Genomic DNA, 14,022 nt, shown 5'->3' on the forward strand with positions numbered 1-14,022 from the left:
CACTGCCCCCGCAAGCGCTGGAGGAGGTCAACCTGAACGTTAATCAGCTTTTTGTAGGACAGAGAGATGGCACTATCCGGCATATGCCCGTCCAGCACTCTGTCCTCCAAGGGAGAGCTCTCGGGGATGTCACCCTCCTCCGGTCTGGCGGCGGCTATTGCGTGCTGAAGTTGGGCATAGCGGAAGAACTCTGTTCCACTCAATTGGTATTCCGCCTGTAGCTGCGGGAAAGTCTTAACTACCCCCCTGGCCAGCATGTCTTCAACCCTCGAAATCCCTATGAGGTCCCACTTGTCGAAGCCCTTGGTATGCCAGAGCTTGCCTAAAATGTCGGAATCGAATAGAGGGGTGAATTTCGTCAGTCTGCCCTGCCAACCCTGTATCTTATTAACCGTTCGCCACGTGTGGACCGCCGCCTTGGTCGGACCCGTGAGGCTCCGATCAAAGGATCTAGAATAGAGGGCGCGGTAGTAATTGCCCCCTTGCAAGAACACTTATGTTTTTTAAAGCAGAATCGGTTCTATTTAGGTGCTAGTGCTGCTTTAAAAAAAGAAAAATCTGTGTTCAGGAATGCAAACACAGGGATGGTGGTTTGCTGTCCCTTGCAGGCTACCATCCCTGTTTTGCAGCCAGTTTTAGGATATTGCAAATTTTCATGACTATTAAAATTAGGCAGGCTGTTGAGTGACCTCCGTGAATGGTGATTTTACAACCTCAGCTAATAGTGCACACGTCAGTTTGCAAAATCAGATTTAATTTGCAAAAAGTGGAAACGCAATTTACGACCACTTTTGAGAATGGTACAACTGGCCCTACGCTGTTATCTCATTCTGTAATTGGACTCCAGCAAACCCCATATGCCGCATAATGGCAACATTTGGAAGCAAGAATGAAGGGTGTTAAAAAAAAGAAATCAGAGGAATTTATTTGACTTGTATTGAATTGGAAGCTATTTTAAGGAAGGGACAGTTAAAATAAAGCTGTATTTAGTTAAAAAAAATTGTGAGTCACCCTGCTGAGACAGGTGTGTTGGCACGAATGACATGGGTAGAACTGGAAGTGCATGCAAATATTCTTCAAGTGCAGAAACACTTTGACAATGGGGCCTACATGCATGGGTTGCTATCTAGTACTGTAAGTGGGATAAAAAAAGTTTGAGAGGGTTCTCTAAAAAAGGCATGTGCAAAGAAGTGTAACTAGGAATATTTTATTAGAAGTGCTGCCTTAATAATATGAAACACCCTGTGTATCCCAATTATTTTAAGTGAGGAAATTGGAAGCACTCCTGAGGCCGGACTTACATCCCCCAACCCTCCAAAAAAAGGAACATAGTGGGGAGCCGTGGCCAACAGGTCAAGGGAGCAGAAGGTCGAAAAAGTTTAGGAACCACTTTTGTAGAATTATGCCTTCCCATGCGATGGACTAGTCAATCTTAATCATGTTTTTTTTTCAATAACATAGAAGTGCTTCCATAAAAGGCAATGACTTGATGTAACTGCAGTTATTGTTGGATGTTCTGGTCCTATTACCTCTGCCGCTGTGACTATGTCCAGGCTCATGCATACTAAAACACAAGCTAGTATCCCCAATGAAATTATACAGAAATGTCACCTTTTGCAGTATTGTATCATTTCAGCTTGTATTGTCAGATATTACATCATTAGCAAGTGTTGAAAGTTCCATTATTAGTGAGACTTTTGTATTAAAAGAGATTTTCTTTTTTAAATCCATTTATTCTGACTCCTAGTTTTGTATATTAACCCTATGGAATCATAGTAGTTTGTGCATAATTTATTGAATTAATCTCAGTTATTGTCTGTCTGAAACTCTTTCTGCTTTCTAAAATATAGGTTCCAATGGCTGTGCTGTGCCAAGATCCTACCGAGATTCCCTCAACAGTCACCCAAAGACCACACTTGACAAATTCCCACTTAGAACCCACTGGCAGCAAGTCATCTGTTACACTGCACCCTATCCTGAAGCGAGTGGCCAAACTTGCTGATACAGTGAGCATTGTCCCAGAAGCCAATGGAGAAGTGACGCAAGCATGTGCTACCAACCATGCCTCTGGCTCCCAGAGTCAAAGGGAGCTATGCCAAAGGAGCCGTAGCAGGGAGAGGAGGAAACCCTTAGTGGAAACCAACTGTCTTGAAAACATGCACTTTGCACAAGTAAGAATGCCAGACTCTTTTCCCATCAATGTCGATTTTGCTTTTCATGTTTTCTATACTCACAGGTTGGTTGTGTTATGAGCCGATGATCATAAGCCGCTTCCAGGCTTCATATGTACTTATACACCAGTAGTACATTTGAAGCGTTCTACTTCGATACTCACTATAATATATTGATTCTACAATATATACTTAATAAATGCTAAATTTGCTAAAAAAAAGTAAAACTTGAATGTTTTGAGGTCTAAATGATAGAAGGCATTTGTTGCATACTTTGTGGCATGGTATTTGGGCCTAACAAATTAGAACATGTGAATAAGTATTTAGCGGTCTGGGTCGAAAAGAGCCTGGAATAGAAAAAAACACATTGAGTCCCTTAAAAGGAGAACCTTAGCATCAGTAAGCGGTCTAACAAAGTTTAACAAATACTATGGCAACATGTCTTTACGACCTGTGTTGACTGATTACATGGCTATGGCTCACCTGCAAGTCCATTCTAGCACTGAATTAGATTTATAAGTGGTAAAATGAACTGGGAATATTAAGAGGAAATATGTCTGAAAATCTTGCTGTCGCCACCGAGGCCAGCAATGGACCAGGCGATCAGAATGGAAACTGGATTAACGTCCTGGAGTTACTCAGCATTTGCTGACACAGTAAGGTTCTGGCAACATCTAGAGATGGAAGATGGGCTAAAGGTCTCGTCGAGATGCAAAAATTAGATCCTTCACAGTGAGTTGAAGTGGGCCAAGAGTGCCGAAAGAAATTTGGGTAAAGTATGCAGAATCACGGGGCTAGATTGCTCTGAAGAGAATCTGCAGGAAGGGATCACAAAGGGCACACTTCACACCTTGGTAAAGAATAAAGCCAGAGAACAGAAAATGCTGTGTCCTGAGGCGAAACCCTCCGTTCAATTCATGTTAATGTCCTGGCAGAAGAAGAGTGCTTTCCGTACACTGATGCGCCACCATATCCTAGACTAAGAGCGGAGATCTTAAGACTAAAAATTGGTATAAACCTGTTCCACATTCGTAGTAAATTGAAGCTTGCGATGATGTATGAGCAGGGAAAATGCACGCGTTGGTTACAAGTAAAGTGTGACTGCCTGCATAATCTTGTACTTTTCTTTAAGATGCAGACACCTTGGAAGGCAATCCTAAAGCCGCTCTTTCTTAACCTCATCCGTGCGGTCCCGATTGACCGATGCTCATGACGGAACCGTTCCGTCATGAGCATCGAAAGGGCTAAGTATGGTATATCAATGGGGGCAAGCAGTAATATTGCTAACTAAAATGCCTTTTTTAGATGTGACATACGCCTTAGGAAAATTTGCGGTGGCTGTCAAAAGTAATTTTATTGGATTCTTAAAAGATGGTTTTTAAGAAAAAGAAAAAATTTCTTTTATGAAATGTAAGAAAATATATGACTAATTTGGTAAGGTGATTTTAATTGCTTTTATGTGTAAGATGATGAATTTGGGGATAAGTGATTTTAATCGTTTTCTATACGCAAGATGGTGAATTTTTATATAACGGATTTTAATTGGTTTCATATTAAGTTGACAATTTTGTACATAATGTGTCAGTCAAAATACTTTATTGCGATAACTTAATATCATACAAAGACAATGGCATAAAATCACAAACAACAAATACAATGAATAAAAACAGTTAAAAAACATTTTAGTAAAAACTCATTATACACCATGTTACATTTCATAAGCAAAAGATTAGTACAAGGTGCAAAGTGCTAAAGTGCAAGGAGCTAAAGTGCGAAAAAGTTTAAAAGGTTTAAAAATTTTCCTAGGTGTGTCCCCATCTGGGTATTAGAGAAGGGTGACTACTAGCCCTGTTACAATGTATTCTAATGTTCTTGACCGATAATCACCAGCAACCAGACTAATTAGTGTGCAGGTCTGGGCTACATAAGGAGGTAGGCACGTTTTTGAGTCTGATGTTCCTGCTTCTTATAGCTCTCACCAGGAAACTAGCCACATGAAACATAATCCTGGGAGTTTGTAACATTTGCAAGTAAATAAGAGCAGGTCTGACTAGAATAAATCCTGCTTCCTTGAGTATAGGTACAAGAAACAACTTCCGAGCTTCGTTGTAATAACTACAGAACATTATAAAGTGCATTGTGCTTTGCTCAGAAAAATGATCGCAAGAACAGGGCGGTGCCTTTTCAGGGGTACTCCACACAGGATAAAAACCCAAGTTAAAATTAATCAAATTAAATCGAAATCGAGTTAAAATAAACCTGTGGTAGGGATGGGTCACCACATTGAGGTAGCTGTCAAGACCATTAGGTATAGCCAGCAAAAGACTGGCCCTGACACAGGGTTTCTTCAGCTTGGTTTCTTCCCTCTCCAGGGATAGGAGCTCCTTCATAGCCACCTTGGTGTAAACAATGTCTTTGGATGTTATAGAGTCAATGACAGAGTAAAGTTCAGGCCTCCCCAACCTGGAAAAACTATCCTTGATATACATCAACCACCTAATCCTATGTACATTATCTAGGGTCAAACAGTCCCTCATTATGGTATGATTTAGGGGAATTTCTGTATTAAGCCACATCCTAAGCCAGGCGATTAAGGGTGCAATTTTAATCAAATCTGCGATGTAGCCTTCCCCTAATTCCATATGGACGGTATAGGACGGGGTTGACTGTGGGACGCCCAAAACAGATCTAAAAAATGTATTTTCCATTGTCTGTATGGGATCGACTCCCCTATGACCCCACAATGAGCCACCATATGATGCAACTGAAATGCATTTGGCTTTGTATATTTTACTGACAGCTGCAATTGGCCTACCCCCCAATTTTTTAGAAAACCCATGGAGGGCAGCGGAAGTTCTGGCCAGCATGGCTGCTCTGCTTTTTACGTGGGGACCCCAACTACCTTTCTCATCAAAGGTGATCCCCAGGTAGGGAAAAGAGGTGACGCGTACAAGCTTTTCCTGGCCACAGAAAAAGGTTTTGTGGAATGATTTCCTTGAGGCCCGGCCCATAAGCATAACCTGAGATTTTTTCGCATTTATTTTCAGGTCAAGAGAACCCATAAAGGATTCAAAGGCATTCAGGAGTCGTTGGAGCCCCACCCCTGTTCGTGCAAGGAGAACCGCATCGTCCGCGTAAAGGAGAACTGGTATGCCCTGTTCCCCTGCACGTGGGATGTCGCTAGTAACGCCCCTGAGGGCAGGCTCCAGAGCATTCACATATAGCGTGAACAGCAGTGGTGCCAGTATGCAACCCTGTCTGACTCCCCTTTCAGAGGCAAAAACGTCTGTGCACCTTCCATTAGTGGATACTCTTATTTTGGCAGTAAGGCCGGAGTGGGGGTCAGCCAATAAATTGACTATGGATCTGTCCAGGCCCATGTCAAGTAATTTTCCCCAGAGCTTAGTTCTATTGACCATATCAAATGCGGAGGAAAGGTCCATGAACCCAAGGTACATTGACCCATCCTTAGCCCTGGTATATTTCTCAATCAGCAGGTGGAGGTTGAGACACTGATCCAGGGTACTTCTCTTGGGTCTAAACCCATATTGCACATTACTCAAGATGTTGTTCTCTGTGGCCCATTCATTCAATTTCACTTCTCCCTAGGATCTTAACTGAGGAGGCTATCAGTGAAATTGGCCTATAGCATGCAGGGTCCTGCCTATTTCCTTTTTTAAAAACAGGAATAATTATTGATGTTTTCCATGACTTAGGAATATTGTCACGGTTTAAAGCATTAAAGACCCTGCAAAGCAGTCTTGACCAGAAGTTAGGGAAGCATTTAAAGGCATCAGCAGGAACACCATCTGGTCCCGGTGCCTTTTTAGTCAGGGTACAGTCAATAGCAGCTAAGACTTCCTCAACTTCAAAGTGCAAATAATTACCTGATGGAATAGTAAACTCTTCCTGTGCCCTATTCTCTGCAAGGTAATGGTCTGAGTAAATGTCTCTGAAGTGTTTAATCCAACCCTCATCTGGGATATTAGTTTCTAGGGGGGAGTTATCCTCCCCTGTGAGAAGGGGTTGGTTAACAATCCTCCAGAACTCTCCACTATTTTTTATTATGGCTGGATCTGTGAGTTGTGCCCAGGCTTCATCTTTAAGCTGTTTCTTCCTTTCAGCAATGGCCTTTTTATATAAAGCTCTACTTGTCCTGATGAGGTCACGATCTTTTGGGTCGGTTTTAAGAGCATTGAGCAGTGCAGAATGTGCTTTGGAGCATCTGTGATCAAACCATCTTTTAAGAGGTTTCATCTTGGGTTTACTGATCACAGAGAGCCTGCCGTTTATCTTGTTACATATGCTGCCAAATGCAAGGATCACTTCCTCATCATTAGCTTCACTTGATAGACACACTCCGACCTCTTCCTCTGCCTCTAATAGAATTTCTTGAACAAAGGGTTCTGGGATTATACTGTCCCATTTCAGTCTACGTCTTTGGTCCTTAACTTTAAGTGAACTATCTTTATAACAAGGACCATGGTTTCGCCCTAAAGTTTCACTCTCTACTAGATCCAAAGAAACTGGATTATGGTCACTAAAAGCGGATACCACAGTTCTATACATTAAAACTTTGGATAAAAAACATGCAGAAATAAAAATATAATCAATGATAGAGCCATTGTCTGAGCCCTTAAAAGTGGGGGCCCGGACCCCCCCCCTCCCCACAACTAGATTCGTATAGGTTCCATCTTGCGAGGAAGTTTTCAAGACAATCCCCCTGTTTGTTATGCTCAAGATGGACCATTGCACAATTAGGAGGGGATTCTGTGTCATCGCAAGCGCACAAAAGTAAGCAAGGGTGTATATTAAAATCCCCTAGGAAGATGATTTCAAATGCATTAACATCTTCACTATAGACAGACAGAAAATCATCCAATCTACCTAGACTATATGACGTACAGTCAGCCGCATTGGAATTATAAAAATTAATAATCAAAATGTTGGGAGATTCCACGCGAGACAATTCAACAATAAGACAATGCTCAGATCCTGAGTCACATTTCTTGAGGCTACCTTTGATGTCAAGTTTAAAGAGGCTTATCAAGCCTCCCTTCGCTCTTCCTGTTGTGCTAGCCACAGCAGGGATACAGAAGTAACTGTAGCCATCAAGAGAAAAACTATTGGTTGTTTCCCAGGTTTCCTGTAAAGCGATAATGTCATACTTAGATATAAAATTTAACCATGTTGCATTATCTGCTTTAGTCTTAATACCTGCAATGTTCCAAGTAAGTATGCTAAGAACAGGCACATTATTATTCCCAGTCTGTCCAGAATTCTCTGGCTGAAGTCAATCATTATGATCCAAAAAGGATAAGGGTGCAAAACGATTAGACAGTAAGAGGGGTTGAGCAAAAGGATTCTGGAAACCTTGGGGTACTAATTGGTTTGTAATGTTGCGAGTATGTTCACGACCCCATCTGTGGTTTAAGTCAGAATTAGTATCCCATCCAAAGGCTGGTGTTTTAGGGTATGTAACATTCTGTTGCTCACCATAAAAAAATTTCAAAGTTAATGGTACAACAGAACCCTGCCTGCGTTGTGGTGGAAGTAAGTTAATGAGGATATTGGGTAGCACACCTGTGTGTGAAAAGCTTACTGCCACACAATCCCCCTTAAATGTTTTGGGGCGATTACCCAGCCATGAAACCCTTTTAGCGGTTTTAATCTCTTGAGCTAGCTGTTGACCCCCCCCTGGAGCTAATTTCATATTAGTTGTAAGCCACTGTAAGGCTTTGTTAGACAGGGAGGAAGGGGATTCTTCAGTACCGGCTTCTAAAGGTGGTACATTAGCCAGTACTAAAACAACAGGAGAAGCTTCAACTATAAATTGAAGAGGGTCGGTTGGCTGAGCATGTGCAGGGGGTATCTCAACCGTTAAAGGACCGTCCCCTCTATTAATATTAGAACCACTAGTTATTTGGTCAGGAAGCTGGGGTGGTGGATTATTTGGGGCATCAACTATATTCTCCCCCTCTTGATCGTCAACTTCCCTACTGTCATTACCCAAGTTGGACACTAACGTCATGACACAGTCAACACCCTCAGTTAGTTTGTTCATCTGCCCTCCCAGTTTTTTAACTTCAGATTGTAATTTGTCAATTTTAGAGAGCAATGGTTTAACAATGGATTTAATTTTCATGTCTATTAACTCAGCAATTCTGTCAAACAGGTCCTCATCAAGGCTGACAATAGACTTGGCACTTCCCCCTCCGGCTTCCTTATGGGGAGCTTTTGGGGTGTTTACCCTCTTCCTCCTGGTCCCAGATCTTAGTCCCCCCCGCCTAGGCGGGTTTTTAGTTTTCCCAGAATCCGAGCGAGAGGGTTGTTCAGTGATTGAAGTATCTTCATCTGTAGGGGTTGCATGAATTTCCTGATCCTCATCACTGTCAGATTTGTTTCCAAGGTCCACTATAAGAACCTCAGGACCAGATCCAGATAGTACATTGCCATTTATGGAGCCGGATTCCTGCGTTGTGGGACAGTTAAAACAAGCATCAGGGAAAGTCTGCAAGGACACTGAATCCTCAGGTGAAGGGGTTAGAGAAGGGGACAAGCAGTGTAAGTCAGGTGACTGACTCAGTCCCAAAGATTCTCTCCTCTGTAGGTTAATTTTTTCCACTGTTTGCACCAAATAGTTCTTTATAGTATTAGCTGGTGGTGCAGATCCCTTTTTAGACATGGTAGTGAATATAACCAAGTGCCTGTACTCCTAAAAACACACAGAGGGCTATTGCCAACAAAACAGTCTTACTTGGTCAGTAGGATGCCTCGGGTACCTCGAGCAGAGTTTCTGGCCCTGCCCCTGCCTCCTCCTGCCGATGAGGGCCGTAGAGGGCCCGCCCTTTGCCCGGGCTTCGCCCCGGGCGTCCCGCGACGCGGGGGCTGCAGCCGGCTTTATCCTGTCCTTTGGCGCTCACTGGCGCCTTCCTCGTCGCTCAGAACGCGCCGCCGCGAGGCCTGCCGGGAGTTGTGGTCCCCCGGAGCGGCGGCGCGGAGTCAGGTGTTCCGGTGACTCTTGGCGGTGTCGGCGTTTGCACAGATGGGTTTTTTCTGCCCCCTTAACGACTCTCGGCGGTGGCGGCGTTTGCAGGTAATTGGTGTCTCTCCCCCGCTCTGCCGGGGTGCTGCCGGCTTTATCCTGTCCTTTGGCGCTCACTGGCGCCTTCCTCGTCGCTCAGAACGCGCCGCCGCGAGGCCTGCCGGAAGTTGTGGTCCCCCGGAGCGGCGGCGCGGAGTCAGGTGTTCCGGTGACTCTTGCCGGTGTCGGCGTTTGCACAGATGGGTTTTTTCTGCCCCTTAACGACTCTCGGCGGTGGCGGCGTTTGCAGGTAAGTGGTGTCTCTCCCCCGCTCTGCCGGGGTGCTGCCGGCTTTATCCTGTCCTTTGGCGCTCACTGGCGCCTTCCTCGTCGCTCAGAACGCGCCGCCGCGAGGCCTGCCGGGAGTTGTGGTCCCCCGGAGCGGCGGCGCGGAGTCAGGTGTTCCGGTGACTCTTGGCGGTGTCGGCGTTTGCACAGATGGGTTTTTTCTGCCCCCTTAATGACTCTCGGCGGTGGCGGCGTTTGCAGGTAAGTGGTGTCTCTCCTTATGATTGGTTTTACAATGTTTTAAGACTAAGGTCAAAATGAATCATTCTTGACTGACTGCATACTTTGTGGAGGCTGTGCTAAAATACTCTCTTCATTATGGTCATTACTTCACCACAAAGGAAGGCACATCCCATTGACACCATTAATATTATGACTGAGGTAGACACATTGCATGAAGATTAAAGGCTGCAGCAGTTTCATTCACAAATGTTAACATCCTGGTAAATATTAGAGACAATTGCAAAGCAGCTGCAGCACTGTCAATGTTTACATTTTCTCACGTATACTATATTGTACATAGTTTACTCCTATAAAGAGGCTAAATCTGCATAGAGATTAGAAGCAACAGCATTGGCTACATCACCTCTATCAAGATGAAGTTGTTCTTGCAATAACCAATGTGTCCATGGAAGGCTGGCAATGCACATCTTCATATACACAGTGCAGTACTATAGCTGCACTACAATCACCGTAAGCCCCTAGATCTGCGTGCAGGTGTTACACATGGAGGAGAAAGGCTGCAGCAGCATCTTCACAGGTGGAAGGTGCAGGTGTGTCGCTACAACACCAATGTCAACGTCTGACTGTCCCTGCAGTAGTTCGCGTGACAATGAAGGCTGCTGCAGTAACACTCACAAGAAGTCCTATAAATAGACAAGCATTAAATTACTGTTCATAAGCCATAGCTATATGAAATATGTTAAATACAGGGGTAAGCAAGCACTTCCAATGCCAACATCTGGATGTCCCAGTGGATGGTATATTGAGAAGGACTGCTACAGATGTGCTCACAACCTAAAGATATTATGAAAGACATAAAACAGTACATAGAATTGACTGGCATGCATAATTCCACCGGTGCAGTCATATGCGATGTTATTGGTGATAACATTTATGGTTCCAGTTGTGATGTCATGTGTGAGGTCATGATCAGTGCATTAGGGTGGCGTTGTGATTCCTCAGCTAGCTGTAACTGACAAATAGCAGTGTTTTTTAGGTTTTGGCTATCAACCTTTCAACTGTAGTTTTGAAAGGGAATTTGATATTTTTCCTAACGCTAGGTTAGTTTGTTCATAACACTTTTCCAGTGATAGTTGTTAGTTTTTAAGAGTATACTTTAACCAATACCAGGACTGTGCCTGTGCTCCTGCTCTCATATCCCAAGCCTCTGCTTGTTTACCTTCGCCTCCTTGCCTTTCTCCTCACTGGCAATGGTGAGTTACTTACACAAAGTCCAAAGCAAGAGCTTTGGACTTGTAGGAAAATTCAACAAAGGATTTTTTGATTCAATTTACAGTCAGTTTTTTGATAACTCATTATTTACAAAACCAGTCACAGTTTGGTAGGATGATAGTTCCAAAAGGCAAGATGTAGGATAAGGTTTATTGGCTGACGGGCAAACTGCACTTTTATTTAAATCAGAGGAAATTGGTGCAATAGCGCTCTATCTGGAGTGCCAAAGGCGTCAGTGTAACTGTGTTAATTTATTTTGCATTTATAAAGTTAACTTTAACTTAAGTATCAAGACACCAAACAGGTTGATAAAGCAGCACAAGACACATGGATTAAAGAAGACTGCATAACTAAGTTTTCAAAGATTTACAGAACAGCGATTGTAAAATGTTCCTACCCAGGGAGAGGGAGGTTGCGGTTGGGGAGTTTCAGAGCTTAGTGGTCGACACCGAAAAAGCCCTGTCACCTCCACGGACAAGGACAGTTGTCAGCACCTTCAGTGGTGCTCAATGTGCTGACCTCACGGCTATTTCAAGGACTTTTCCTGCTGTATTTCAGAGCAGTGAATTCCAGCCTTTGTTGGACAGATCTTTCAACATAAACATAATCAACTATGGAAAACACTGGAACTATGATCCTATTACAATAAATGAGGCTTTTCGATTTAGACCAGCCTCTGGAGCACCCAGACAGATGTGGGTTCCAGAGTCAAACCACGATTGAATATGTTGTTGAGCCCAGTCACCTAAGGCTATGGTCTATTAAATGGGAAATTTCTACGGCGAGTCCTGCGATGGTAGAAAAAAGTCCTAGCCAGAGTGGAGACCTGACCGTACAATGCTGACCTGGAGACCCTGATTTTACATTGATGTAGTTGGAGTGGGTTTAGCACCCATGGTTTCAGGCCAGGTTAGACTGTCCATTGGGAACCTACAGGTACGTCAAGAAAACCTCTGCTTCGGTGAGATTTACCTGTATGTAATTTGTGGACATTCACAGTGTTGTTTCCAGAGAGGACAACAGAAGAGTGAACTGACTCAATGACATACATTTCAAAGCTGAGCCAGGCTCTTGCACTGAACCACACTAAGGGAACATCCTTTACCACCTTCATGAAACTGGTGAAGTTGGCTATGAGTTGAAATAAAATCTTCTCCAAGTGAGCAATAGCCACCTTTTCAATCCTGCACTCCACATATCCCAATCAATAAAGTTCTACCAATAACAATACGTGAAATTTTCATTTCAGTTCACATCAAAACTCCAAATCTGAAGTATAGACTTCCATTGACCCTGAGAAAGGGAATATAAAGCAAACAGTGGAGAACCAATACTGATTTAAAGTCCCTGCTTGTGTCATTCCTTCATGTAGCCCTTGATGCTTCCCTGTTACTTCATAGTGTCACTCAATTTCATCAGTTTAAAAAGTCTTCTCATAATTTTATTGACCTTCTTGCCAAGAGATAGAATACACTTCCATGACACTTCTGACATTATATGATTGTATTTTAAGCAATAGTCCACATTATCACTTGGTATCTTGATGGGTAGGCTGACCAGAGCAAATTATAGCCAGAATTTCATTGAAAAATGTACCACTGTTGCACTGCAACCTGCTCTATCTTCATACGAGCCAGTAGGCAATCTCCCATTCTCCTCTCGTGGGGTGAGCGTCTTCGTTGGCCAACCTTGGTATTTTCCTATTGCTGCTGAAAAGCTACTTAGCTCCAACAGTCCTGTTTCCTTATTTGTGCTATTTTAGGGAATAGTATCTCTATATTAATAGATACTACTCACAACTGTGAAATTCTATAGTATAATCAAAGTGTCTATCGTGTTCAATGTGTACCCGTCTTTAGAACAAACTAAGCCTGCAAAAGCTCTCAAATTAAAATCCCCTCCAAAGAAAATAGTGGTACATTCAACTAACTTCAGACACCCCTGTGAAACTCACTTTTTCTTACCCCCCTCTGGTCAGTGTTTCTACACACCTCTAGACTTGATGTCTTCCTACCGTAAATCTACTTGTCTTCTACAGAACAGAAAAAACCTGTGCATGGAGCAATTGCATTGCCGTACAGCCATAGCCATACTCTTTGATTTTTTTTGTTGCAGTTTTATATAGCACAAACTCAACCCGAAGGTATTGGAGATCTTTACATGAGCACCAGTTACATTACATAAAGAAACATTCATTGTTTCTTGAAGGCACTAAGACATTAAGTGATTCTGCCAAGACTCACAGGGTTGTGAGCTGACGCCAAGACTCAAACCCAGTTGCCCTGGTTCAAAGTTGGCAGCTCTGACCGTTATGCCACACACACACACACACACACACACACACACACACACACACAGACACACAGACACACACACAGACACACACACACACACACACACACACACTGTTTATTTTAATGAGGTAGAGTTCTCAATATAGTTTACTGACCCCTCTTTTTATTCACATTTAGCAATGTTCGTCTCATCATGAAATGTCCACATCTACATTAGTACACTGCTGATAAGAGACCTGATAATATGAGTGCCTTCATTTCACTCATCTAGTTAATCAGACTTCTGTCCTACTTCTAACTCCATAGACTCTCTTGGAGGAAAAGGTGAAAACAGAAGAGCAGACCCTGAGTTGCTGCTCAGAGGTGCCACCCTCTCGCTGGCGAGGCTCGTATTCCGGATCGACGCATAGCCAGCTGTCCAACATGCAGTGCCCCGTTCTAGAAGAAGAGACCATGTCCGACGAGTCAGCTGATGGATCTATTGATGAGGAGTTGGATGCTTCAGAGCGTCTTCCTTCAACCAGCTCTGAAGATACTCAAAGCAAGTATGAGAGCAACCGAAAGGCCAGGAGCGGAGACCGACTGAGAACCTTCTCTGTGGCTGATCATCTGAGGGATCTCCAGGCTCGTCAGGTAAAAATAAAGCCCTTGTTTCTGGCACCAGTTTTTTTATGTGGTTTTAAACTTTATTTTGCTTTCTAGCACATTTTGTGAAAGGATATCTAATGAG

The 14,022-nt window shown here is 43.4% G+C and overlaps 1 protein-coding gene across 1 annotated transcript in view; it reads left to right on the forward strand.

Annotated features, from left to right (window-relative positions):
- The window catches only part of ARHGEF9 (Cdc42 guanine nucleotide exchange factor 9), a 1,106,557-nt gene that overhangs the window by 332,458 nt on the left and 760,077 nt on the right, over positions 1 to 14,022 (forward strand). The window contains exons 4-5 of the mRNA XM_086918380.1: positions 1,851 to 2,171; positions 13,599 to 13,925. Coding sequence (XP_086774506.1) covers positions 1,851 to 2,171; positions 13,599 to 13,925 — 648 coding nt within the window. The remainder of the gene's footprint in view (positions 1 to 1,850; positions 2,172 to 13,598; positions 13,926 to 14,022) is intronic.

This window comes from Lissotriton vulgaris, chromosome 4_1 (assembly GCF_964263255.1).
Source record: "Lissotriton vulgaris chromosome 4_1, aLisVul1.2, whole genome shotgun sequence".
Taxonomy (NCBI): domain Eukaryota; kingdom Metazoa; phylum Chordata; class Amphibia; order Caudata; family Salamandridae; genus Lissotriton; species Lissotriton vulgaris.